Raw genomic sequence first — 25,370 nt, forward strand, 5'->3', positions numbered from 1 at the left:
TTTCGGTGTTCGAACAGGCAGAATATGGCAACGTTGAGTCAGCGAGTGGAAGGACACACCCGGAAATCTCAGCGGAGCTAATAGGCACATAAAAGCATTTATGGTGATGGAATGTGTTGGGGATATTAAATATGCATCTGCTCCTGCCTCATTAGGGTTCTGTGGCACGAACACATACTCCTTGCAAAGGTCTGTGATCAACAGCCATTTGCTAATATGAAGAGAATCAGAGTATCAATATTTAAAGAGGGGGGCCATGCTAGATAGAGATACATTCACACCCTCAGGAGAGGAATGAAGGAGTGTTTGTGACAGATGAGACAAGCAGTGTGCACGTGTTGCAGAAAGAGTTATAGTTGCAAAAATAAAGACAGAAGAGATGGGGAGAAGACGAAAGGAGAGGTAGTAAAAGTACAGTGTAAGGGCCAAACCAGTGCGTTTACAGTACAATCACACAGGCATGAATTAGTGTGAGCCAGTGTGTTTGTGTTTCTTGGGGTTCAATGTGGAAAAAAAGAGGTTGGGAGGAGAAAAAGGAGAGGAAAGGATATAGGGAAGGTGGACTTAACATGATAAGCAATGACAACTGACTTCCCGCTGTTTGTATGGTGGTTCTCTGTATTCACAGTGTACACACATGAGTACACTCACTGGGATTAGCTTCCTTTTTTCTTGCTTGATTTAAAGCCACAGGATACGAAATCTGTGATTTATGTTGTCTTGTTGATTTGTAGCATTTAATAAGGATTACCAAACAGTGTACGTGAGTGGAATAGAGTGGCAGCAATTTCTGGCCCCCACTCAAAGCATCTTCTAATCGCTCCACTCCAAGCTGCTCCAGGTTTTCTATTTTCTTTATCCCACTTGTGTTTTTCTCATGCTAAGAAAAAAAAAACAGTTCCAGTTTGCTCTGTAGCAAATGTGGTGAATTTATTGCACAATGTGAGGCGAAATTTAGAGGCATCAAAGAAGACGGCAGGTAAATGGAAGCACAGGAAGTGAGGCGAACACACGTGGAGCTGTCGTGTGAAGTGAGGCAACGAATTTGCTCAAAATGAGAATGTTTCATCAAATTTGTGCTTTTCCAAAGGATCAAAAAAGAACAGGGCCTGGAAGAAAGAAGAGCAAAAAACTGGAATTCCTGTCACACAGACATATTCACCACACGGTCAGTGCAAACATCTATACTATTAATCGTGAAAACATCCCCATTAGCTGTTGGTGGCCAAAAGACACAGTCCAGCGGTTACATTTGTGCTAAAACAACATGAAAATCCTCCGGGGGTTGTATCAGCTTGTTCATGTGGTGGAGTTTTATCTCTAGAAGGGGAACACAAGGAGACGCTCCAGGTAAAATCACACGGCTCTGCTTCCACTGCTCACATACCCTGTTGCAATTATGCTAGATAAAAAATAAAAAATAAATCCTACATGGACCAGCTTTGCAATAAAGAGCTGCAACAGGACTGGGCTGCTGTTGGTCCTATAGGATTCAATAATACAGTATAATTACTCTAATGTAGGCAGGAGCAGCCAATATTGTCATTTTATACATGAAATTATGAGATTGTCATTAGACTTAACTGCAAGCATCTGCCTGAGGTTCCAGCATCTAGTTCTTCTTCTATGAGCAACAACTATCTAAGGATTTTTTATTATATTTAAAAGGCATTTAATAAGGTTTACTTTTCAATCACATCTTTTAAAAGTAGCTTAATAACAGTTGAGCGATTCTACTGTATTGTTTCTTTAGATTAAAAAGTCTATGGAAAGTACATGAGTCTTATTTTCCCTGTAGGACAAGCCAAACAGATTTTAATAAGAAACACAGGTGGTAGATTGGGAGGGAGTGGGGTGTATTTGTCAGAAATCCCACAGGATTAGGATTTACTGCTGCAGACCTCTATTTTGAAGGCTGCTTAACAGTGAAGCCCCCGCAAAAATTCTGTATTTACATGGAGCCGTAAACACCCCCTCAAATTGGTTGCTTCAGGTGTCTCAATAGTGTTTGCAGGTAGGAGTTAATCAAATTGATGTAACAATATTTTGATAGTCATAGTGTTTAGATAGCGGCAAAAACTTTTAATAACCAACATATGGAGCTGGAGAAATGTTTCAATATACTTAAATTGATTACTTTACTGCACGCCTCATAAACTCAATCACATGGGAGAACAATCTTTTACTAATTGCCAGTTCTGTTCCTCAATCCTCCTGAATATATTGGTTCTCACATGCAATCCCAGATGAGATGATGATGATGAGTTAACCAAACACCTTTTCTCCACAACTCATATATTATAATAATATATAGTTCTTTGTTAAAGGAATACCTTGACATTTTGGGAAATACACTTAATCGCTTTCTTCTTGAGAGTTACTGTAGATGCAGCAAGTCAAATTGTTCCAGCACGAAAATTCCTGTAAAACTACTGCATCTTTATATTTTGTTTTTGTATGAATGGAACAACAATGTGTTAAATATTGAGTTTTAGAGATGCTGTTAAATGGATTGTGTTACCTTTGGACAGACCCAGACTAGCTGTTTCTACCTATTTTGAGTCTTAATGCTAAGCTAAGCTAATCAGCTGCTGGCTCTAACTTCATATTTAGCGTACAGACATGCGACTTCTAAAAAAACAATAACTATGGAGATGCCATATGGAGATCACAAAAAAATATGATTGGTCAGCTTGGGTTGCTTTTGTTTTCTACACCAAGTTTCCTGGAGACTGTGAAGACGCATAAGGCAAGTAGAAAAAGGGCTCAGTGACCTTCTGTTCCAGCAAAACTAATTATTTGATGCTATCTAGCGTCAAACATTTTGCTGTAACCTCAGTTTATTAACTTTAGCTGCTCTTCCTTTGATCATTATTCTAATGATGTTCAACTCCTGAAGCGAGACAAATTATAAAAAGGTATCTACAGTGCAATAATCTACAGCAATAAAAGTATCTAAATAATTGCCACATTCGTGCTATAGTGTAGCTCTTACTTAATAGATAACTCTGTTGACTTGAATATATAAGCCAATTCCCAAGCTAAGTTTATTCCCTTGAGACGTTAAGGAGTAGAAAGTAAAGAATGTTCATCTTTTTGTCATCTAAGGTTTCAAATATATTATTATATTATTATATAATACTGCTATACAAAAGTTTTAAATACATCCTAAAATCATTTAAAAAGCACCAACCAGGGTTGTTTGATGCCAAGTCTCCTTTTAAACTCGTAGAATACTACAGTTATTTCCACAAAAATAGAGAAACACAAACTGCATTTCACACACCTCCTGCACTACATGCATCACACAGAAGGCTGGCTGATGAGGTTTAATCATGAGCATGTACAAATGTAAAAAACACAAAAACACACACACCACATACTCACTTCTCTTGAGACTACATCACGAATGATAAATGCTTCTTAACCTCCTCAACCTGGCCAGACCCAACGGCAGGTTCGTCATTACAAACTCATGTTGTTTAGACAAGCGTTTTGCAAAACCCAGAGAACTCTATTATAAATTCTAGTCTAGATATCAAATGTGTCAGGTTGAATTACAGGGAAATGTGTAAAATTATGCACAAGGAATCTTGGATTTGAATAATGTGAGCTTCAGTAAAGTGTTGGAACAAAAGAAAATACAGAATATGTTTCTGTCATTGGGTCTGTATATAAATGCTATTCTCACTTAATGCCACTAAAGTTGAGGCCACTTGGCAATGGCACACAATGACAACAAGCTGACTTATTGACACAATCACCTTGTAAGTTAATATGGCAAAATAATAAATAATTTGTGCAAATAATTTCTTATTTACACATCTGGCAGACACAGAGCAACATAATTTGGAGTTGTGTTTCTGAGAGTGTAAGTCCAATATTCACTTTCCTTCTTGCTCTGTTTTGATCTCCACCAACTTCCGAGGGAAATATCTGGCTCTTTAGCTGCTAACTGCTCCACTACTGTATGTTCACTAGCTAGTTGCTAACTTTGTCTGTCTGTTTTTTGGTGCTAGGCAAGGCAGGGTTTTCGAGCTTTTCTCACAGAAAACAGCTGTCTGTTGTGGCCAAAAAAATGACACTATGAGAGCGGTCCAAAGAAAGAAGACCGAGCTGAAGTGAAAGATGCTCCGTAGAGCTGACTAACTATCTGTGGGTTTGTCACTATATGTGACCCCTTTCACATACGAGCAGTCATGTGATCCATTGTCAAGCTTGTTTCATATTCCAGTCTGTGCAGGTGACATCAAATGCAACAAAGCATTTGCAGCTTGAACCAGGCGTCCCATGTTAATGTAGGTGTTTGTTTGTAGTATCAAGACAGGCTGTGAACAAGTGTGTGAAAGAGAAAGTAAGTGTGCATGTTTGTGTGTGCATCTATGTCTATATGCTTATCAGAATCAGTAGCAGTACAGTAGCTTGCCTTATATGTATGTGTATGCTCATGTGTGTGTGTGTGTGTGTGTGTGTGTGTGTGTGTGTGTGTGTGTGTCCCATAGGGCTACAAGGGACAAGATCAGGTAGGGCTGCGTTTTAATTAACCGACGCTCACTCTCACACTATCATCAGCCAAGCTGTTCTCATAGCTAAGAGCTGGTACTCGCCGGGCTTGAAATAATCCTCTATTGATTCACTTCACGGCCTTTGTATCTGTTTCTGTCTGTCTGACTCTTTTTCTCTCTCTCTCTTCACACACACACACACACACACACACACACACACACACACATAAATATCTCTCCATCTTATCACTGTTCGTTTGCTCTTTCATTTTCATTGTGCCATTATTTCTTTCTCCTTTACTCCCTCTCTCCCTCTCGCTCTCTCTCCCTCTCTTTGTGCCATTTACTCTGTTGCACTCACTTGCTTTTCAATATCCTCTTCTAATCTGCATGCTGGGAGCCCACTGAAGCATCCTACGCTTTACAGCACAGGGTTGGTTGAGGGGGCAATCAGCACTCACCTCATCATGTTCCTGGGCCATTTCATTAGACAGGGGGACACTACACAGAGTGAGAGCAGCTGCCCTGTCCGTTATTTTCTGAGAGAGGGGTGTGTGTGTGTGTGTGTGTGTGTGCGTCTGGGTGTTTAAGTGTGATAGGTACTGTAGGTAGGTGGATGGATGGATAGATGAATAGGTAGGTAGGTAGGTAGGTAGGTAGGTAGGTAGCTACGTAGACAGAGTAGATAGATATGTAGATACATACCTAGATAGATACTTAGACATGGATCGATATTTTTCAATATCAGTGCCACTTAAACTGAGTTTAAGTATTAATACCAAAACAGTGCATTTTATTTGATTCCTCATATTGAAGAATAAATACATGTTTTTCCAAAGAACTTTTTTTTCTTTTAAAAGGTATGTACACTTTCAATTTCTGCCTGGCTCCTCCAAGCCAGAATATTTTAATAGAATGTAACGTGGGGGTGGGGGCAAACAGTTGTGCAGAGGCTTGTCAACACAGCATGTGACAACAAGGAACAGAGACATAATGACCATCACTATCACATCAGCCATTTTTAGCTAGCATGAATATCTACGACTCGAACTTTCAGCACAGAGGGATTGTACGAGGAGGAGGACCTGCTACCTCTGCGGCTGGCCTTGTAGGTGCCAAGTCCATGGAGGTCCAAGAGAGGACAGGAGATATCAGGGAATGCTACAAAGCCAGTGTTGGATCTCCAAAAAATACTTTGGTATTAACTACCCTGACTACTGTCATTATATTCTCTGTGGAAAAGAGCAAGTCTTGTGACTTATGGGGCAGCATAACAAGCTACTTTTGAGCAAAAAAAAGTGTTTTTTGCACGCAACATTGTTGCAAAATCACCAGTATTAACATAATACCCCAAGAAAATTCTGAATATGATTGAACACAAAAAGAGTTCAGTGTTGAGTTCCCCTTTAAATAAAATAAACCAAACACTGACCTAAAATTGATCAGTGCTTACTATTATCTTAACATAATGCAGCAATACAAGTACATACAGTACAAATCTAAACTTACCAAAATTATGATTTAAATTACGAAGTATCTGACCAATGAATAAATAAACAACACTAAGAATCTGATCTCGGATTCAATGTCAGCTTTCTGTACTTGATATAGACAAGTACTCTAGGATTATTAAAGTTCAATAACCAGCCAGATGAACGGACAGTTTCTTAATAGACAGATGGATTGAACGCCGACCTTTTCAGCTCTTTGATTGCTGTGGGATTCTTTCTTAAAGTGGGCTAAACGAAGTCAACAGGAAGTTTCCTTTGTCTGTGGCTGTGTGCCTACACTTTATTTGCCCTTCTAAGCTTCCATCCTGCCCAATCCACTTCATGTGTAAAGTCTGTTTAAAAAGGCTTTGCTGACAGATGTTTGCCCGCTAATGTGTGTTTGGCAGGGGAGATTATTATGGCTTACTCACTCGACAATTGCTCAGCTCCTCTGCAGACAAGACGATAGTGCCACATTTCTTCCCTAGGATCCCTCTGTAGAGCAAAGAGAGAAAACAATAAGAGATTCACAGAAATGAATGGAAACACATCTTCCATTTGTCCACTCTTGGTTGTTAAGTGATCAATAAAGGCAACTGCAAGAATAAAAGCATGTTCATTTATCAATTGTGAATCAGTGTTCCTGATTATACTCAACAACAAAAAGTAAATTTCATGTAGCTCATCCTTAACATTTCTTGACATTTACAGAAAGTCTCATTTTGAATTTAATTAGAATTTTTAATATGTGCTCAACCTCAGATACCTCTGAGGAATTTCCCTTTCACTAGCTGTAACATACTGTAAACTGTATTCTAAGCTAGTTGATAAGTACCTCAATGTAATGCGTTGTGTAAGTTATATCCTATATTGACTACCCTGTTTGGTATGTTATACACTCAAATCATATTCATGAGTGAATAGGTGTTGGAGTGTTGGGTTTTATATGTATTGGTGAATGTATTTCAGTTTATTTCCCCTGATTTTCAAACCACACAACAGCACAGCTCATATTACTCAGTGTCTTGCTGCTCTAATTACCTCTCCTCCTGTCTTCAATATAAGAACTTTACACTAAGTTGTAGTAACAAGTCAATCCATCATCTCTTGACTTGTTCAGAACCCAGGAGGCAAAGCCTTTTACCTCAGCTGAGAAAGATGATCCAACCTTGTAACCTCAGTTTATGAGCCTGTTACAGCAGCTTCAAGTCTGTTTCAGAACATTTTCCAGACAAAATAAGATTTTACGAAGCAACTGATCCAATTTCTTACTTGACTCCACATTTTTGGTGATCATGCAAGATCCAATAAGGCTTGAATACTTGGGGAATCAAGCAAACAAAGGCAGTATCTATTACTGTACATTACATGTACTTTTGTAAACATATACTTTCATGTATTTTTTCCTTTTTTCCCCTGTTACTTTTTAACAGGGGAAAAAGTGTTACTGTATAAGTTGTTACTGTGTTACTGTTACTTGAAAGGTGAAGACTGAAGTGCCTTGCTTAAGGGAAAAATAGCAGTGCCAGTTTGAATCTGGAAATCATCTAATGCAGATTGGGGTTATGTGCTTATTCACATCTGTCACAGCTCTCAATTTCAAAAGAAAAAGGAGATGGCAAGATTTGAGAATCAGATAGGCCATCAAAAGCTCACCTCCCTTGTTTCGCTTATTACAGGGAGAAAGAGCTCTGAGGGGGAATGACCAATTTCTTTGAAGCCTCCAGAATGTTTTGTGGCCAGCTCTTTTCTTTTGTCTTTTTCTCACTTAACTCTGTCCTATTGCTTAGAGTACAATAGAAAATATATTTGTCTTCATGTCTTAGTGATGTCTCTGTGTACAGTGTGTGTGTGTGTGTGTGTGTGTCTGTGTTTAGGTAGTTGAAGTGCTGACAGCCTGTAAAATAAGACTAAATCTCCTCAGTCCTTTAGTCCGCTCAAGGTGACAGGTGGAATTGAATTGTAATGCCCATGAAATGGAATTTGTATATTAGGACATGAGAAGTTGTAAGTGGAAAAGCTGAAAAAAACACGACTTCAGTGACAAAGTTAGCTGTGCTTCAAAAATATTTATTTTAACTGTTTTGTTGATGATGCCTCCAGAACATACTTTCTACACATGAATGAAAGAAAATCAGTCCACAACACTAAAGGCCCAATCACACCAGAAAGCTGTAGCTGGTGAGCTAACCACTAACACGCTAGCCAGCTGGGTTAATCAGCTAAAAACCCTTGGCTTGGTGGACAGTGGGACAGCCATATTTGTACCATCGACTCCTGTCTCATAACTGTCAGCAAACCATTCCTCTTTTCTGGAGCAGTTTATACTTCGACAGTGGAGGGTTGAATTGGAAGTGAATGGTGCAATACAGCTAATACAGTACACTACGATAGGTTCCTCCATTTTGGATTCTCTGGCTCTCCATTCCTTCAAAGATCAGCACTGTCAATAAAAGCCTGCTGTTGGTTAATGGCTTGAACTGGCTGGATGTGAAAAATGTGAGTGGATTTACTTCATCCCCACAAGCAAATCCAATCATTGCAGTAATTCCATTGATGAAATGATTTCGCTGTGAAATTCCAAGCTGGTGTGACCATGCCTGTTCTTACTCCAATCCTTGTATCTCTATGAAGTAGGGTTGCCACATGTCCCGTAAAGTCGGGATCGTCCCGTATTGAGAAATAAAATCCACTGTCCCTTACTGAATCAATACGGGACGTGATTTGTCCTGTATTTTCATGTACACCCTACTCTAAGTTAAGTTAGGAAAACTGAGGATATTACAGTGATGATGAGCCGTTGGCTTTTTATCTAGTACTTTTAGGATTGTTTATAAAGTGAGTACACAGGCTTGAGTGTAGTCACACCTACCTGTGACCAGGTTGTTGTGCAATAAGACAGATGGGGAAAAATCAGTGTGTACAAAAAGCTTTGAAGCAGATGGAGACAACTGGTGCCTGATGCTCTTAAAATTATTCAGATTAAACTTAACACTGCTGATGACTCTATTAACTTGTTTTTTGAAAAACAAGTTTGTGTCAGTTATAATGCCTAGATTTTTAACATGTGTCACATATGTGATGACTTCATCATTAATTAAAATGTCAGGATTAACTGAATTATTGATCCTCGCTGTGAAATACTGTTTTGTTTATATTAAGGGTCAAGCATGAATTAGCTAGCCAGTCTAGATCTTGCATGGGTAAAATCACAGTATCATCAGCATACATTTGGATGTGCTAACATCTGGACACCTTCTTATCCATACACATTTTCATTACTGCAACTCTTTATATTTTGGTATCACTCAGACCTTTTAATTCTGTCTCCAGCTTGTTCAGAGTACTGCATCAAGGCTTTTAACATTATCGAGAAGGAGAGACCATATTACTCCAACTCTCTCCGCCCTCAACTGGCTCCTTCTTAGCTATAGAACTGAGCTGAAAAGTTTCTTGTCTACAAAGCACTGAATGGTTTTGCCTCTGCTTCCATTATTACTGACCTGTCCTCGAGCTGTCAGAGACCTGGTATCCTCTGACTAAAGGCCTGTCTATCCCTACAGTACGTCCAGGTCTAAATGTTTTGGTGACAGGGTTGTCTCAGTACCCAATAGCTTTAACTGTGCCTGATTTTGTTGTATGTTTCTGTGTTTGTCTGGGACTGTGTATCTGTTGTGTTCGGTTGGTTGGTTGGTTATCTATGGGTACATTATGGACTTGTGATTTTACTCTATTGTCATTGTTCTCTTTTCTTATTTGTGTTTGTATTGCAAAGCATTTTGGATCAACTGTGTTCTTTATGTTATAAATTGTATCCAGACAAAATCCATCCCACCTTTTTGTCAATATGAGACCCGTGTAGTGTATAAAATATGCTCCCATTTAAGGTCTATTTCTCTCATTAAAAAATATTAACAAAACCTTCCTTGTGTTTCCCCAGAAAATGTGTAACCTTTAATTTCTCTGCCTGTATAACATCAGTGTGTCAGAGCTCCCAGGCCATTAACTGCCTCAGTTTACTGTGGTTATTCTGCACGTGTGTTAATTGTCTCATTCATCAGCTGTGTGTCACAGTAAGAGGAATGTGTCTTATTAGATTGAAGGTGTTCTATGTAGGGCAGCACTGTGGTCGTGGGTGGCCTGCATGGGCTTCCTTTCACAGTCCAAAGAAGTTAAGTGAACTGGAGACTCTGAAGTGCACTCTAAATGATCTAATGCTGGTTTCAGACCAAATGCACAAGAGCAAATGGTTTGTATACGTCCTTACGCAAACTATCCACACTTATAAATAATCTACAAGCAGCTTACTAGGATGCTAATATTAATTTTCCAACGCTGTATCCCATAAAGTTTCTTGATGAAGGCAGCACTGTCTCTTAAAAATTATTTTATTACAACTAGTTTGCATGAGTAAATATGCAAATCTGCAAACTTTTCACTGCCAATGTACAATGCTAACACTGAATGTATATGCAAAAACCCATTCAGTTGTTTTCCCTACAGTATCTGCTCTTGGTAACTAAAGTAGGAACAGAAGTTAATTAAGTTTAGGGAAAGATCAAATTCTTGGTTAAGTATTAACAATGTCAATGCTGACTTGAAGCATGAGACTACATGCGTCAACTTTTAAAATATTTAACCAAACCATGATCTATCCCTAACCTTTAACAAGTGTTTTACTAGTCTTAACATAACAATATGTTAGCATGCCCAGTCATCCTCCCTAATGCCTTCCCTACAACGTCTTTGTAGAATATGAATGTCTTCATTCTTGGATTGTAAAAATTGTTGCCAGTAAATGTAACCCAGGCACCTATTTTGTGTCTCCTAAGTGTGTCTGGCAAAGGAAAGTAGTAGTACAAACATTTATTGCATAGGAAAGACCCAAAAGATTTTAGACAAAGCCCACTAGTACTTGCCAGGTAGGTGCTGCATGCATGAGTTAGACACTAGTGACAGTTTAGCTGCATGTTAAGTTGCACGTAACTAACTGTTGTTAAGATTTGCATTATACTTATAGTAATGGTGGTATTTCTAGCGGCAACTTTCCGACAATTTCCACAAAAGATTGATGACTTGACTTAATGGACTTGGGTTTTGCACACAACATGCTGAGGTCAAAAGGCTGGATAAAGTACTCTCCAGCTGTGTGTATAAGTGCTTTCTATGCTTTGTGCAGAGGTGTTTGTGTTTTAAGGGGTAGATGGAGACCTTTGATCCACACAGTAAAAGACTCCCATCGATCTTCAGAGGGGAAACCATCCTGGTCCCATGGGCGAGTGATGCAGGAAACTGTGAGAGTGTTTTTTGTCACCTAAAATCTTACATACTCACAGACATTTAGCACCCCATCAGCCACTGGCTCAAAAATACAGCTTCTGAAAGACTTTATATCTACATCCTTCTGTGCTCATTCCTTCCTTCACCTCTTGTAACCGAATCAATTCCCTCTTCCCTCAGGTCTTGCCAGAAATAGAGGGAAGAAATAGTTATCTTAAGACCACCGAAAAGTGAAAATCAACAGACAAAAGAGTTTGGGTTGCACAAGTGAATCTGCACTGTGCTGACAAGCTGTGGCCATTCAGTAGCTGCAGAGTAAAGCAGCTTAAGCTACAATAAATAACGAGGTGTACAGCCACAGGAACAGGCTTTCAACCTTAACCCTGTGTTTTGTGGTCAATAGCTGGCTGAAAAATAATTTAATATTTTACACAAGTTGCATGTGAAGAACATGTTTCACAGCCGTAGAACAAAATCAGTTAATTGACGGTGCTTTTAAATATTGAAGACATGCAGTAAATAGAAGTTACTGAGAATATTAATTGTGCTACATGCTATCCTAAAATGAAAAAGCTCCAAATAAAACTATTTTTATTGATTAATAATACCCTTTCTAAAAGGGAAATATGTGTATAAATAAATAAATAAATAAATATGGTGTAAAATCAAAATCATCAAAATTTCCAAAATCCCAAGGTTTTTTTTTCCCAACAAACAATTTGAAATTAGAATTATGGATGCCATTTTGGATTGAAAAAAACAAAAAAAAAATTGATTATCAAAATATTTGATGACATTTTTCTATTGACCGTCGTGTCATGATCGTTTCAGCTTTTATTTATACAATAAGTATATATCTCACCCCAGTATATCTCTACAGGTTTATACTGTATATCTGTGTAAATAGCAATCTTCAAGATCTTTTGCTACCTGTATCCAAGGCTGTAAACCATATTTGTATAATATAATATTGGTAATTCTGCTGATAACTTTCACAGAAAGGAAAACAAATCAGTTGGTGTTAATATACTATCTGTCTCCTGCTGGATTTCATCCCTCTTGTATGCCTGTGCATGCCAAAAATCCCACCCATCTTGTTGCTTAAGAAAATATTGGAAGGAGATTGAAATGATTGAATAATATCTAATTTGCACCTTGCTATTGATTTACAACAGCAAAAAAAAGGACTCAGACTTAATTTATGATAATTAATTAATAATTTACGGAGGATAGACCTTGTGAGGGTGCCACAGAAGACACTGCTCCCTCATATTACTGAAAACCTGAAACAGTAATCTAATAAATGGCTAGCAGTAAGTTTTATTCTTTGAACTGCACCTGGGCAAATTAGAAAGCTCTTCTTGCAATAACTGACGCTAGAAAAGATAAAACTTATTTTTTTGTCTTAGAAGAGTCAAAGCTTTGGTGCATGCATAATATAACCTATTCATTAACACAATGCTTCAAAGACCCACAAGGTGTTTTTGAACCTCCGATATTGAACAAAGGAAGGTTGAATATTGTACACATACACGCACACGAACACTGAGAGAAAGAGACATTTTATCGCCCATAAGAACACGTAAACCTAGAAATTACACTTGCACAAAATCCCTCAGCACATAAAGACACACACACACACCGTTTTTGTTCACAGTGGTGAGAATCTGTAATTACAGAAATCTTCAGGGAGTCAAAGACTAAAGAAAACTAACAAAGCTGCTGTGAATAAGGAACGGCTAAATAAATTATGCCAAGGGGGATATGAGAATATGAGAACGTCAAGGAAGGAGGAGTGAAAGGGTGTAACTCCTGGGCAAATTTGGTAGCTACTCTTTGTTCTCTTCTCAGCTTACAATGTGTGTCACTGTGCGTGTCATTAAGATCCCATTTTGCAACCATTTTATTCTTTATTTTAGTCTGATTTCTGCCATGTCAGGATGTGACCACGACAAAGCAACATATTTGTTTGTGATATTTTAACCTGAAATTTTGTTGGACTTGTCCTTTGGCTGTTTTACTGTAAGAAAGTACAGACAATGTCATTGAACAAGACTAAGAGTCTACAGCCATGCTAGCAGCTCTGTGAGGCCAAACTTAAACACAGTGGTGAGTGCTTTGAGCTAAATGCTAACCTCAGTCTGCTAACATACTCACAAGGACAATGCTAACATGCTGATACTAAGCAGGTATAATATGTACCATGTTCACCAACTTAGTTTAGAGTGTTAGCGTGCTGATATTAGAACTACAGCTGAGGATGATGGGAATGTCATTAGTTTTGCAGGTCCTGAGTCATAAACCAAAGTACTGAACAAATGGAAATTTTGAACTGATGATGGCGCTAGATGAAAAGACCCCCAAAGTTGTTATAATTCATCCTGAGTGAGACATGAATGTCTGAACCAAATTTCATGGTAATCCATCCAAAAGTTGTTGAGCTATTTCAGTCTGGATCAAAGTGACCGACAGACTAGAGCCATGCATAAAAAGCAGAATCTGGTGAACTTTTACTTCACAGTTTAGAATGTACTGTATGTGTACATAATTTATAAAAGGTAATCTTAAAATTAAAATGTGTTTACTGCTGAGCTAATGATAGGCCACACATTTCAATACTATGCAGTGAAATATGAAAACAGACAAGTTGAAACAGTCTTCTAAAACTAAAGACGTGCATAATTTTTTTTTTCTTTCATTTTTTTGAAAAATTAAAAACAGTGGAAATATATGCATTATTGACATGTAAGCTTTTACATTTAGATTAACATTCTCAAAGTTCTGGATTCAAGTTACAATCAAAGTTTCACATTATTATATGAATGAATATACCTGTAACTGTTCCTAACCAAACAAGGGTTCAAGTAGAAGCACAAAAGCATTCAAGTAACAAGAAGCAACACAAAGCTTGTGTCCAGGGCCAAGGGCCATTGTACATAATCAGACCTGTTGAAAGTGGCATTGTGCTGGAGGCCATCCAAAGGGATCTTCAGTAAAGAATAGTCCCCCATTGATTCACATTGTGCAATAACTCGACTGAGAGCTGTGATTAACACAGAAAAATGAGAGGAGGGTAAAAAGGTTGAAGAATGAATTGAGCCTCTGTAAGGTGTTTCAGTTTTGCACAAGTTGCAAACAAGTGAACCCTTCAGATTTTCATATTTTTTTTCTGACAGGTGTTATTCTAGTAGAAGAAAAAAAACTCAAGCAAATTAAGACAAAAGAGAGAGAGAGCTGGGGTGCATGTAACCAAAGTCAGAGTCCAAAAAGTACAAAAAGGCTTTGCACACCCAAATCAATTAGATTGTTGCTTTTATTCAGTTTTCAATGTCTAAATGCAGCACAAGGGAAAAAACGCACATACGCTTCGGCTATGCCATTTTCAGTGTGCAACAGTGAAAAAGGTGTTATTTTAACAATTGTCGTTCAGTGTATTTGAATTCTGTAAATGCTTATGCCATTTTTCGATTGTTGGTGACCAAAGCCATCATACCTGAACACAATAGGTGTACAAATAGGTGCGCTAGGTACACAGAACAATTTAAGAGAATACAAGGAACTCGGCATGCTGAATGTATAAGAGACAAGCAGAACTTTTGGAACTGGATTTTTAAAAAATGATTACTTATTGCCTGTTGTTTGTGATCTCTGGTACTTTTGTTGGCGCACACTGATTACCATTAATCATCAAAAGTTTTCCAAGTTGTTCTTTGTTGGGATTTCATTTTGGATTTATTGTAAGACAGTGAGTCGAGTGGTTTAGTAAAGCCATTGTATTATTCATTTTGGGGAATGCATATGAAAATGATAAGAAATAAGCAAACACACAAATCACCTGGAACTGTCCTGTTAAGAACTCGGGAACCACTCAGTGCTCTTGAGGGAAAATAAAGGTTACCTGCCACCATTTTCACTTCAGGCCAGCAGCACTCAGATCAGACATATTTCTTGTGTCCTGCCTTTGAATATGGCTCAGTTCCATTGTTCAAGTGCCTGCAGTTTTTCTACTAAGGATAATCAGTATGTAACACAACAAGCTTTGGCCTAGATTTTATTTCTGGACACCAGAATGTTCCTTGCTCCAGTACCATTTTATGAACTTCAGATTCACCCTCAATACCTTACTTCAGAGCTGTGCCATAGAAAATTGTCCAAAGGTACATCATCCTTCAAACTACTGGCATTTTCTGACAGATTTAAAGCAATTTATCAAGTTAGTACCTGACATATACCTCCCACTTGATTTTATCTCACAACAAAATGTGTGTACCACCTTAACTCCTGCTACAAATGATTTTACATCCTGCCACTCATCAGTTAAATTATTAACATTTGCAGATGACATTGCCCTTGTAGACCTCATTAACAATGATGAGTTCATGCACAGGAGACAGGCAGCTCACTTTACAACATGGGGTGCTGTTCTTGTGAAAGTTTTCAGACAGTAGTTCACTTCCAGTAGAAGCCTTGTGCTCATTTACGCCTGAAGAACATTGGCCAGGTAAAAGAGCAGGATCACTCAACCATGTAATCACGGTCCTGTGAACTACCATCAATGACCCCATCAAAATGAGCGAGAACGTCATCTAACTAATCAAGAAAAGGAACTTTCCTCTGCTGGTAATAAGAAGCTCACACAATTAGTATTAGTCCAGTTTTAAATCAGTAGTAGAAAGCATTGTACAGTTGAAATGGACTAAATGCCATTCACACTCCTGAGCACATTGTTTGCTGTCATCTGCCTACCAATAAGGACCTGCATGACTCCAGATTGGATAAGCATGAGATTAATGAGACAGCCACCAACCTTACACATAATAGACAACCATCTGTTGCTAAAACTCTCCAGGGGGGACATGTGCATTGCCTGAATTTCTCAAAACTGAAGCAGCTTCATTGCAAGAGCTGGCACCTTTTCTACCCAATCCCCCAAAGACTCACCATCCAAACCATCTGGAAACAGCTGTTAGCTAACTTATTAGTGCACACCAAACCGCTCCCTTTGCTCTGCGCTGTATATAAGGTGCTTGTTGCCTCTGTAGACTGCCATGTATGTCAAAATGTATTATGAAAAAAATACTATATGCTCATTTACACAGTGCACACAGTCAATTCAGTATGCTGCATGTTGGTCAGTGAACTGCTTTCCAGTTGCACCAGTGTTCGGGTCTCATTGCCAGGAATTGCCATTCCACCCCCAGGTCACCTTTTCCATTCCACTCCACAGCTTTTGTCTAAAATGGTGATCAAGAATAAAAGCAGACAGAGCGTTTAGCCTCCTGGGGGCTTTTACTGATCCTCAGGCCACAAACCACACACTGTGACCACGCTTAGTAGGAGGCAGGAAAGCAAAAGCGCCATGGGGGAGTCCTTTAGGGAGCCTATTGGAGATGGTGATTATCGGCTGCCATTAAAACTGACCAAATGCTCATCAGTATGTTTTGGAGGCATGAAGTCGAATGGGTGCTGAAAGCGAGGCTACCCCTCTAGGAGACACTTACTAATGATGAACACTGCCTGCTGTTGTTAGAATACCATTGGGTTATCTTGTAAAGAAAACAACACATTGAACACAGATTGTGTTTATGGTTATGTTGATTTTGGAAAGGGCAAAGGAAAGAGATTTGCTGGTCATTTAGAAACGTGCAACAAACATTTTTGGCAAACAATATAAATGTCATTTAAACAAAACTTTAAATAGAAAGGATAGAGAAAAAAGGTAGGAGTTGGAAAATGTAATACCAAACATGGCATTGAACAAAAAAAAGTGGGGTATTGTACAAGGGAAATTTAACACAACTGACAGATGTGTGTGTTTTTCAGTTTTATAACATATTCTGGATGAGGTTACTGTACGGTTGACTCAACACAGCTTTTATCATCTGATCATTTCAGGATCACATGCAGGTCCGAGCACTGTCAGGTCAGATACTGTTTGTACAATCTAATGAGTCAAACCACATCTGTGGACAGCTTGTATTGTGCTTGGGATGATATAAAAGTCATGCTGTGCAGCCAAAAGTTTCTTCGATGAACTATTGGGACTCATACTGGAACTCATGCTCTAAATGTAAAGAAATTAGGGTAAAATAAAGGGTCTAAGAAGTAAAGGAGATATATAGGCAGAGCAAGAAAATGTGACACATACAAATTAAAACAATATAGTCATTAGCCAAAGGACGTGTATGATTTCTGGCCCACTGCAGAATTTGCCCACAGACACAATGTCAGTGTTAAACACCTACTGAGTTGTGACATAATAATAATCATTTTATAAGTAAAACAGTATTGCAGTGTTTTTTCTTAGATTTTGTGCTGATTAATTTTCTTCTGGTGGCACTCATTTCCTTCTCTATAAGTTACACATGCAATTACAGAGTCCTCCCTCTAATTATTCGAAGGAACAGGGAATTTTCCCAAGAAAGGCTTGTAGTTTTAATCTCTATAAATGTGTTTTGGGCAGCAAATATCAACTGGCATTAGGTGGAATAACTTCAGAAAGTAACAATCAGTTTGTGATAGAGAATGAAAAAATAGAAATATAGAAGAAGCTCTTGCACATCAGTAAATTAAATGTGGAGCCATTACAGGTGATTATTTGTTTGAGGTTTCTGATCTGCAGTTTCCGTCTAGCCTAACATGATCACTCTAATTCAAGCTGAAATCCAGTGAGTTATTGTCTTTGGCCCTTTTATCATCAAAATTGATAGTCAAGACAGTGAACGAATCCAGCAGCAAAAACATTCATATAAATTCTTTTTACAGGAGCTGTCCATTGAGCACCACAACACAACACAGAAGACTACCACCAACAATAGTTTATTATAGCCTCCCTGTGCTTGAATTTGTATTTTTCCTAATGGCTCACAGCAGGTCCTGTCAAGTGTATAATGGATTTTCTTTTTTATTTGTTTACAGCAATAATGTTGTCAAAGGAGTTTAAAAGTTTTAGGAAATACCCTAAAATCTCCCAAAAATCTCTACCCTGCTGGATTAAAAACATGTGGTGATGTAAACTTTTGTGGCCTTGACAGTGATTTGCAATAGGCTTTTTAAAACAGAGAAGAGATGTGGAGTCCAAGAGAAGACATGGACATCACATCACATGATGTGAAACAGTTTATAAATGTCTTCAGTGTGAAGGTTTTGATGGGCGCTGTCAAATACTGATATAACAATAAACAGGTTGTAATGTCAGACCTGACACAGTCATGAATCGCTTTCTCCAGTCTATCTTTAGCTCATATTGTGTGTGTGGAGCTGTGCTTCGTTGGCTGGGTGTTGTTTTTGCAGAATGGACTGCATTTGAACCAAAGAGGGGGAAACTGGTGAGCCATATTCCCAGTAGGAATGGAGTGCTCTGCTACATAAATTACCCTTCAACTTCCTAAAGAGCCTAGCTATCACAGACGGTCCCATATAAAGCTTAGTATCTACATGCAAAGGAGTAAAATCTTTCCTGGTAAAAGGAGATACTAAGGATTATCATGTTTCAGGCAGGATTTCTCTGAAATATCCTGTTACAGATTTTGTGGGAAGCCAAAAATGTCTCTCAGACAAAGGAACATCATCGTTGGTTAAAGAAGATACTGTGGATTATGACATTTCAATTATCACACCTCTGCCACTGTATTATTTAGCAAACTGAGCACACTTTGATGCATTCAGGCAGGAGACGTGTTTCTTCCACACCACCAGCTATGCAACCTTTCAAACCGAACATGAGCACAGCCATCCAAACATACAACAATATGCAGTGAAGCAGTGGCGCTCTAACACAATTACTGACTTCACTAACTCTGCCAAAGGGAAAAGTGAAACACTATTTCATTGCCGTAAGGACGGAGAACAGACACAGACCCCCACCTGAGACATCCATTTCCTCAATTACCCACTGCTGATTCTACAAAGCCTCAGCCATTCGAGACCTCATTTGACTTTATTACAACGGCCACTAGAGAGATGGTGCCATTAATCAAAAGAGTGAGCAGCCACCCAGCAAAGCAAAGAAATGAATAGAAATGGCTACTGTAGTTTCTCTGTTCTGCTTCTGCCTGAGAGGGAGAGAGAGAACCAGCATCCATCATGCCTCAAATGAAGCACACACTGCATCAAAAGGCAGCACTGCCATGTCTTTCAAGGTAGAGGAGCTGTGGTTTATGGAGAGCCTCATTCGCACCAGGAAATAAAGGCAGTTAGAGACAGATATGCGGTAATTAGGGGCAATGGTACTTGATTGATGTGTGGTTAATACTGCATTTCCCTCTAAAGCCTTTTCATCTGCCAGAGCAGAAGCTGTCAGAGCCAACATCTGGAAATGTAATTTCAAAACAGGCCAGATGAGGAAAGGTGTGTTGAAATGAAGTCAATATTCAAAGAGGAGCACATTAAAAAGGCTTGACAAATTTTGTTACATGTGTTTTCTCTGACTCTTTTCTCTCTCTTCTCCTTTGTTTATAGCCACAAACAGAAAGTGGAGAGAAAAAAAGAGCCTTTTCCCTCTTTATGTTGGGGAGCAAATGACACCTCAGGCAATTAGCATCGTTACAATGGCAGCCAATCTCTGTAATGCTTTGTTTGCAATCATTGCTGCTGAGTCCTCAAAATCATTTTGGAAGAAAACCAATGCTATTTGCCAAACTAGCTGTCTCCAAATGTTTAAACAGGCTAGGCTTAGTGCAGGAATGGTATGTTCTGTGGATTCCCATCAGCCTGCTGATTCCCAATTAGATGACTGCAAGGTTTAAGTTCAGAGTGCACTGTGTCCTGATAAAACAGTTAATCCTCATTCAACAGCATTCCTGAATTTGTTAATTTAGTGCAGGAAACCTCATCTGTCAAGTTGATCGATGGCTCCAATTCAATCCACAATGACAGAAAAATTGTTTTCCTAACAGATGGCTCGGCTTGGATAGAGAGTGAGCCGTGATCAATTGCTGCCTGCAGGAAGAGGAAACAGAGTTTTGCTCAGAGATATTAGACACAAGAGTATCAATACTGGATGAGCTCTCATCCAGACAACAAACACCCTTTTCGCTTCAAAGCAACGGTGCAGGAATAACCTGTTTGCCATTTGCTGTGAATGGGTCTGCAGGGGTTATGCGACCTGCTTCAGGATTCTGCTCACAACCAGGATGAGCACAACAGTCCCATCATTAATTTCAATGAGACAACTACACTGGAACAGTGGCAGTTCCAATGCAGGGTCACCCGGCAAAAAAGTTGAACCTGGCTCAATTTTTGTAATTTGTCGTCATCCGGTAACGCACTGTGCTGGCAATTATGTGCGAGTGCACATTCCTGGTAGATGATTTTGGAAATGCTGTAGTTTTACTGTTTACCTTGCAATCATGGAGATGGAGGATAAACTGACTGCCACCGTGATAACTTTCCAGAATTGTAAAATCCTGTCTCAGTATTATAAACCACCAGGCAGTGTTTTGGTGTCTGATAAGCCCTTAGATTCATTACTCAAATGGCAGTCCTGGATCGTATTTCATCTTCTGGACAGTACCTGTGGCAACATGCTCACTCCAACACAGCTCCTTGCTTTTCATTTAACGCCGTGCCATTTTCAGACTGAACATTATTATAGAAACCCTAAATGGATACAGATGCGGAGAGCAGTTCTGTTTATACTACTTTGAGGTAGTAACTGCCCAAGGGCCTCAGGGGCCCACAAAGACCACATATCAATGATTCATTTATGTAGTGGTAATTTGACTAATTGCACATTTGTTTGGGAATGTGCACCACTAATAAATTATAACTATAATAACTAATAATAATAATAACTTTGGGGTGAATTCACAAAGAATGAACTGCAGCCACTGATAGCACCATGAATTGCGTATTATTTGCAATCGCTATCTGCACTGTCTCAAAGTCCGATTCACAAAAGATATTGTGCTATTGATGATATTACAGTGCAAACACGTCCCTAAAGTTTTGCAGCTGAGTGCAATTTGCCATTGTTTTGCGTCTGTTAAATGTTCATCTGCAATTTTCTGTAGTCGTCCCAGTAATATTTGTTCTTAAGGTGTACTGAAGTAGCATATCACATGACATGGTTGAGCAACGTTTGAGTAAAAAAAAAAAGTATAAATGCAGTTGCAAGAACAATACTTTCCACTCATGTGGAAAGGGATATTTGATTTTTGATTGCAAAGAGAATTTATTCTATTTATAACTCTAACTCTTCTAATTATCTAATAACTTCCCCTGCTTTTTCATTAGTTTCTATCTGCGGGGTGTCTCTTATTTTTCTATGACTTATTCTGCATGGAGTGATTGTTATTTGGGTGCTTAACAGTGCGCTCTCCCTCATGCCTCTGGGTGCATGGAGAGCTGTTTTCTCTCCTACTCCGCTCTCTGCTGGACTGTTACAGTGCGTAACCACTGTCTCTGTTTCTCACAGCAGCAAGTTTTATGTTGTTCAATTCCCTCATGGTGAATATCAGGTATTGTACTGTCTCTGTGCCACCTGTGCACTATGATGTACTGTGATGTGCTATTGATGCTATTTCATCTGGCTACAATCACTGCTGCCATGATCACTGGAAAGTCCGGGTGTGACACCCCTTATAAATGTGCGTCAGTTACCACCAACTCTCTGAAGACGCTAATAATTTCACTCGAACTGCGTGTGGCTGTTAGTGCTGGTGTTTGACCTTGTATTTCAATTAGGCTCATTTGCATAGAAAGGGGCCAATTTTGCACCAAATGTATGCATATTATCCAATTTACATACCTGCAAATAGCACCAGAGCACTGAGACGCTATTTGCTTGGCAACGCAGTCAGGGGTGCTATTCACCCTTTGTGGGTGCTTTGAGAATTACACAGTTTCTTTTTGTCGTATGTATGTGGGTTTAGCGGACGTTTTGGTTTTTCTGACGTCACCCAAGTTGCCAGATATCTGAAACACAATCCCCCCCTCAACTAAATTTGGGCTTCATGTGGATGGATCACACGGACCCTTATAAACATGGGCAGATGACGAAATTTACATAACATGGACATCACCTGATCACCTCCTGGTGGCTGGCTGCAATATTGGTATAAACCCTGCCCCCTCCATGTTAGCAGATGAGATGAGACAAACCAAAAACTCAAAGTACTCGTCAAATAAGTTTTTCCCAAAGATGGTTTATGTCATTTTAGGTAGTTCTTATTACACTGAAGTATGTTCAAGTGTGTTCGTTTCTCTGGTAGGTTTGGTTTTAATTAGTTATATGCTATATAACTAAGCTATATGCTATAAAAACAGGGTTTCACGTCATGAGTGACAGCTGAGCTCTGCTCGCGATTGAGTCAGGTGTATAGGCAGGACCTCGATACTGCAGCTCCAAGTCCGATCACTACTGCGCAGACTCTGGCTCCAAATAACGTCAAAAGCGCAAGATGGCTGTGCCCGTATTAGGGATATTTGGGCTTCATTATAGTCTGTTGTCCATCGTTATATACAGTCTATGATGCAGACACAGAAAGTATAAATTTAGCTGTTGTTACGAACAGTGTCTTTAGCCATCTCAGTTCATCCCTATCACAGTTATTGTTGAACATAATTGTAGAAGAAACGTTGTCATACTAACTTTTCGTGTGGTTAAATAAAGAAATGTAATCCTATTATTACACCAGATCATCCGCACTGTCCACCATGTTGAATCTCGAATGAGATAAAATGAGTATGAAACGCGACCACTATTAATGATGAAACGTGACAGGCCTGTTAAAACCATAGAATCATACAAAGTCTAGTAACGGAGCAAATAGGTCAGAGGATATCAACGCTGAACAAGTTCTAATCTCGATATTCTATCATACATAATTTGTTGTTTCGTCCAGTGATGTCCATTAACATTTAATGAAAAGTTTCTTTGTGATTAGAGATGCTATCTCAGAACTGACATTTCAAACTTATTTGACTGCTGCAAGCAGTTAATCATCATCTACATGCTACCAACCTATTGCAGGGACTGCAGTTAATACAACAAGAGGTTTTATATTTTTTGAGAGGAAAACACATATTGTGCTGTCTTGTTATTAGGGTTACTTGCTTTAAATGAGGTTAAAGTGAATTCTGCATTGAGGTAAATGAATCAAACGCTAGGGCAGAAAAAACAAATTAAACTGAGCAGCCAGACAGAAAACTCTTATTATCCTTATCTTTCCAGATCAAATGTTCTAATGTTTTTTTTTTTCACAAAAGAGGAAATATGTTTTTTTAACATCTTATCATGCTCCCTTCATTTACTTATTTAATGCTCCAAGGTCTCCATTTTTTCAACTATTGCCACAAGGCTGCCGAATTAGAATGGCAGATATTACGTTTTGTCTCTGTCAGTCACACCGCCAGAAAATGTAAAAAATACAGACCTGGCATAGAGTTGATTTGTAGGAATGGAGAGCTGAATCACTCACAGAATTGTTTTCTCTGCTACTTTCCTTCTCTGCACATTATTTAACATAAGCTAATTATTGAAATATGGTCATATTGCATAAGCCAATCTGAATAAAACTGCCTAATAAACAATATGCCAATACTATGCCCCATAAGTGCAGGAAGGCAACACGTAACTCTGATATAAAATGCATTACAACATCTGTTACATCTTCTCACTATCAAATCACTTTATGAGCAGTGTGTGATTCCAACTCCTACATGTAATTATGTAACGCCTCTTCTAAAAATAACCAACAAAAGAGTTTATTTGTATTGACCCCAGTTGAAGCACTCTTACCTTTGCAACTTTGCCGAAAGATCTTTAACTGAGCTGTGTCCAGGCAATTTAGATGTGGAATATGCTACATTTATGTTTTTGAACAGTGTACCTGTGGCTTGGGTGGGAAGTTTGGTTAAGACAAAAAAGTGAGAAAGGAAATTAAGAAAGGTAATGTGTGGGCTAGTATAATTTATCACAATGTTGTCTTTAACCTGAGTCAGGGTGATGTCCTTACAACATGAGAAAAGCTAATTATAGCTGTGATAATATAATACAAAATTATAAAATATTATAATATATATAAAATTACAGCGTCAGAAAGCAAAATAAACTTTTTACCATTCACCATGCTCACTATGCTACTATGTACATACTTGGTCTTTTCTCTGTGCCTCACAACTCTCTATCTCACAACAGTGAGGCAATGAAAGAAATATCAGAACTGCATCTGTGGATTGGGCCTTGCTAATGGAGTTTATTTTTTACACTCATTAAATTATTATTAGCAACTTCTTATGCATGAGCTGGAGCAATATGGCTTGGCACATGAACCTCTATAAAGCATTGTTCAAATATTTTCCCTTGTGATTTCAGTCTTTTCTATCAGAGAGGTTCCTGGATCAAGCTGGTGATGTTCCTGAGGGGCAAACCCCTCTCTGCTGAGCACATTTCCATGGAGCTCAGCACCCCTGAACCATCCGTTTCACTTCACCTAGCCCCTCAAACGCGAGCTGCCCTTGGCATTACAGCCGTCACTTTTCATCATAGCATCAAAGACTTCCCTGTCAGTTGTAAAGCAGGAGCTGGAGGGGGTGGTGGAAAAAATTTCTCCCTTACATTCCTTCCTTCCTTCCTTCATGGAAACACTGGTTTGCTTGCACTTCAAAGATTAAAAAAAAAACTATTTTATGAAACAAAACAGCTAGAAGTAGAAATTGCAACCACACTGAGAACTGCTGAACCTGCTAATTTACGTCTCAAAGTTTTTTGAAACAATGGCTCCAATGATTTCAGACGGAGGTAGACAAAAACAGGCTCATCATTTCCAGCCATCAACCATTGATTTTGCCGGCTGAAATGACGTGGAAGTGTCGTTAGCAGATTCGATCAGCTGTAGCTAGGTAATTAAGCTAACATGAGCTGCATGAGTTGGATTAAAATGCCTTCCCCGGCTGACTTTTTAATGTTTTCTTCTGACTTGTTTTAAAAACAAGAACCCTGTTAAAGGGATTTTCAGTATGCACTTAATGGCTGCATATATATGATATCGAGCTAAGCATCCAAGACCGGCTTCCACACAGTGGGAAAAACTTTGACCCATCGATCACCCGGTTTGGGTGGTGGATGGTGGTCAAACACAGGACTTTCGTA

General features: G+C 38.9%; 1 protein-coding gene across 2 annotated transcripts in view; it reads right to left on the reverse strand.

Moving 5' to 3' along the window:
* cpne5b (copine Vb) overlaps positions 1-25,370 on the reverse strand; it is a 117,471-nt gene that overhangs the window by 38,505 nt on the left and 53,596 nt on the right. For both annotated transcript variants that reach the window (XM_044179893.1, XM_044179903.1), the window contains one exon: positions 6,427-6,490. In XM_044179893.1, coding sequence (XP_044035828.1) covers positions 6,427-6,490 — 64 coding nt within the window. The remainder of the gene's footprint in view (positions 1-6,426; positions 6,491-25,370) is intronic.

This window comes from Siniperca chuatsi, linkage group LG2 (genome assembly GCF_020085105.1).
Source record: "Siniperca chuatsi isolate FFG_IHB_CAS linkage group LG2, ASM2008510v1, whole genome shotgun sequence".
NCBI classification, from domain to species: domain Eukaryota; kingdom Metazoa; phylum Chordata; class Actinopteri; order Centrarchiformes; family Sinipercidae; genus Siniperca; species Siniperca chuatsi.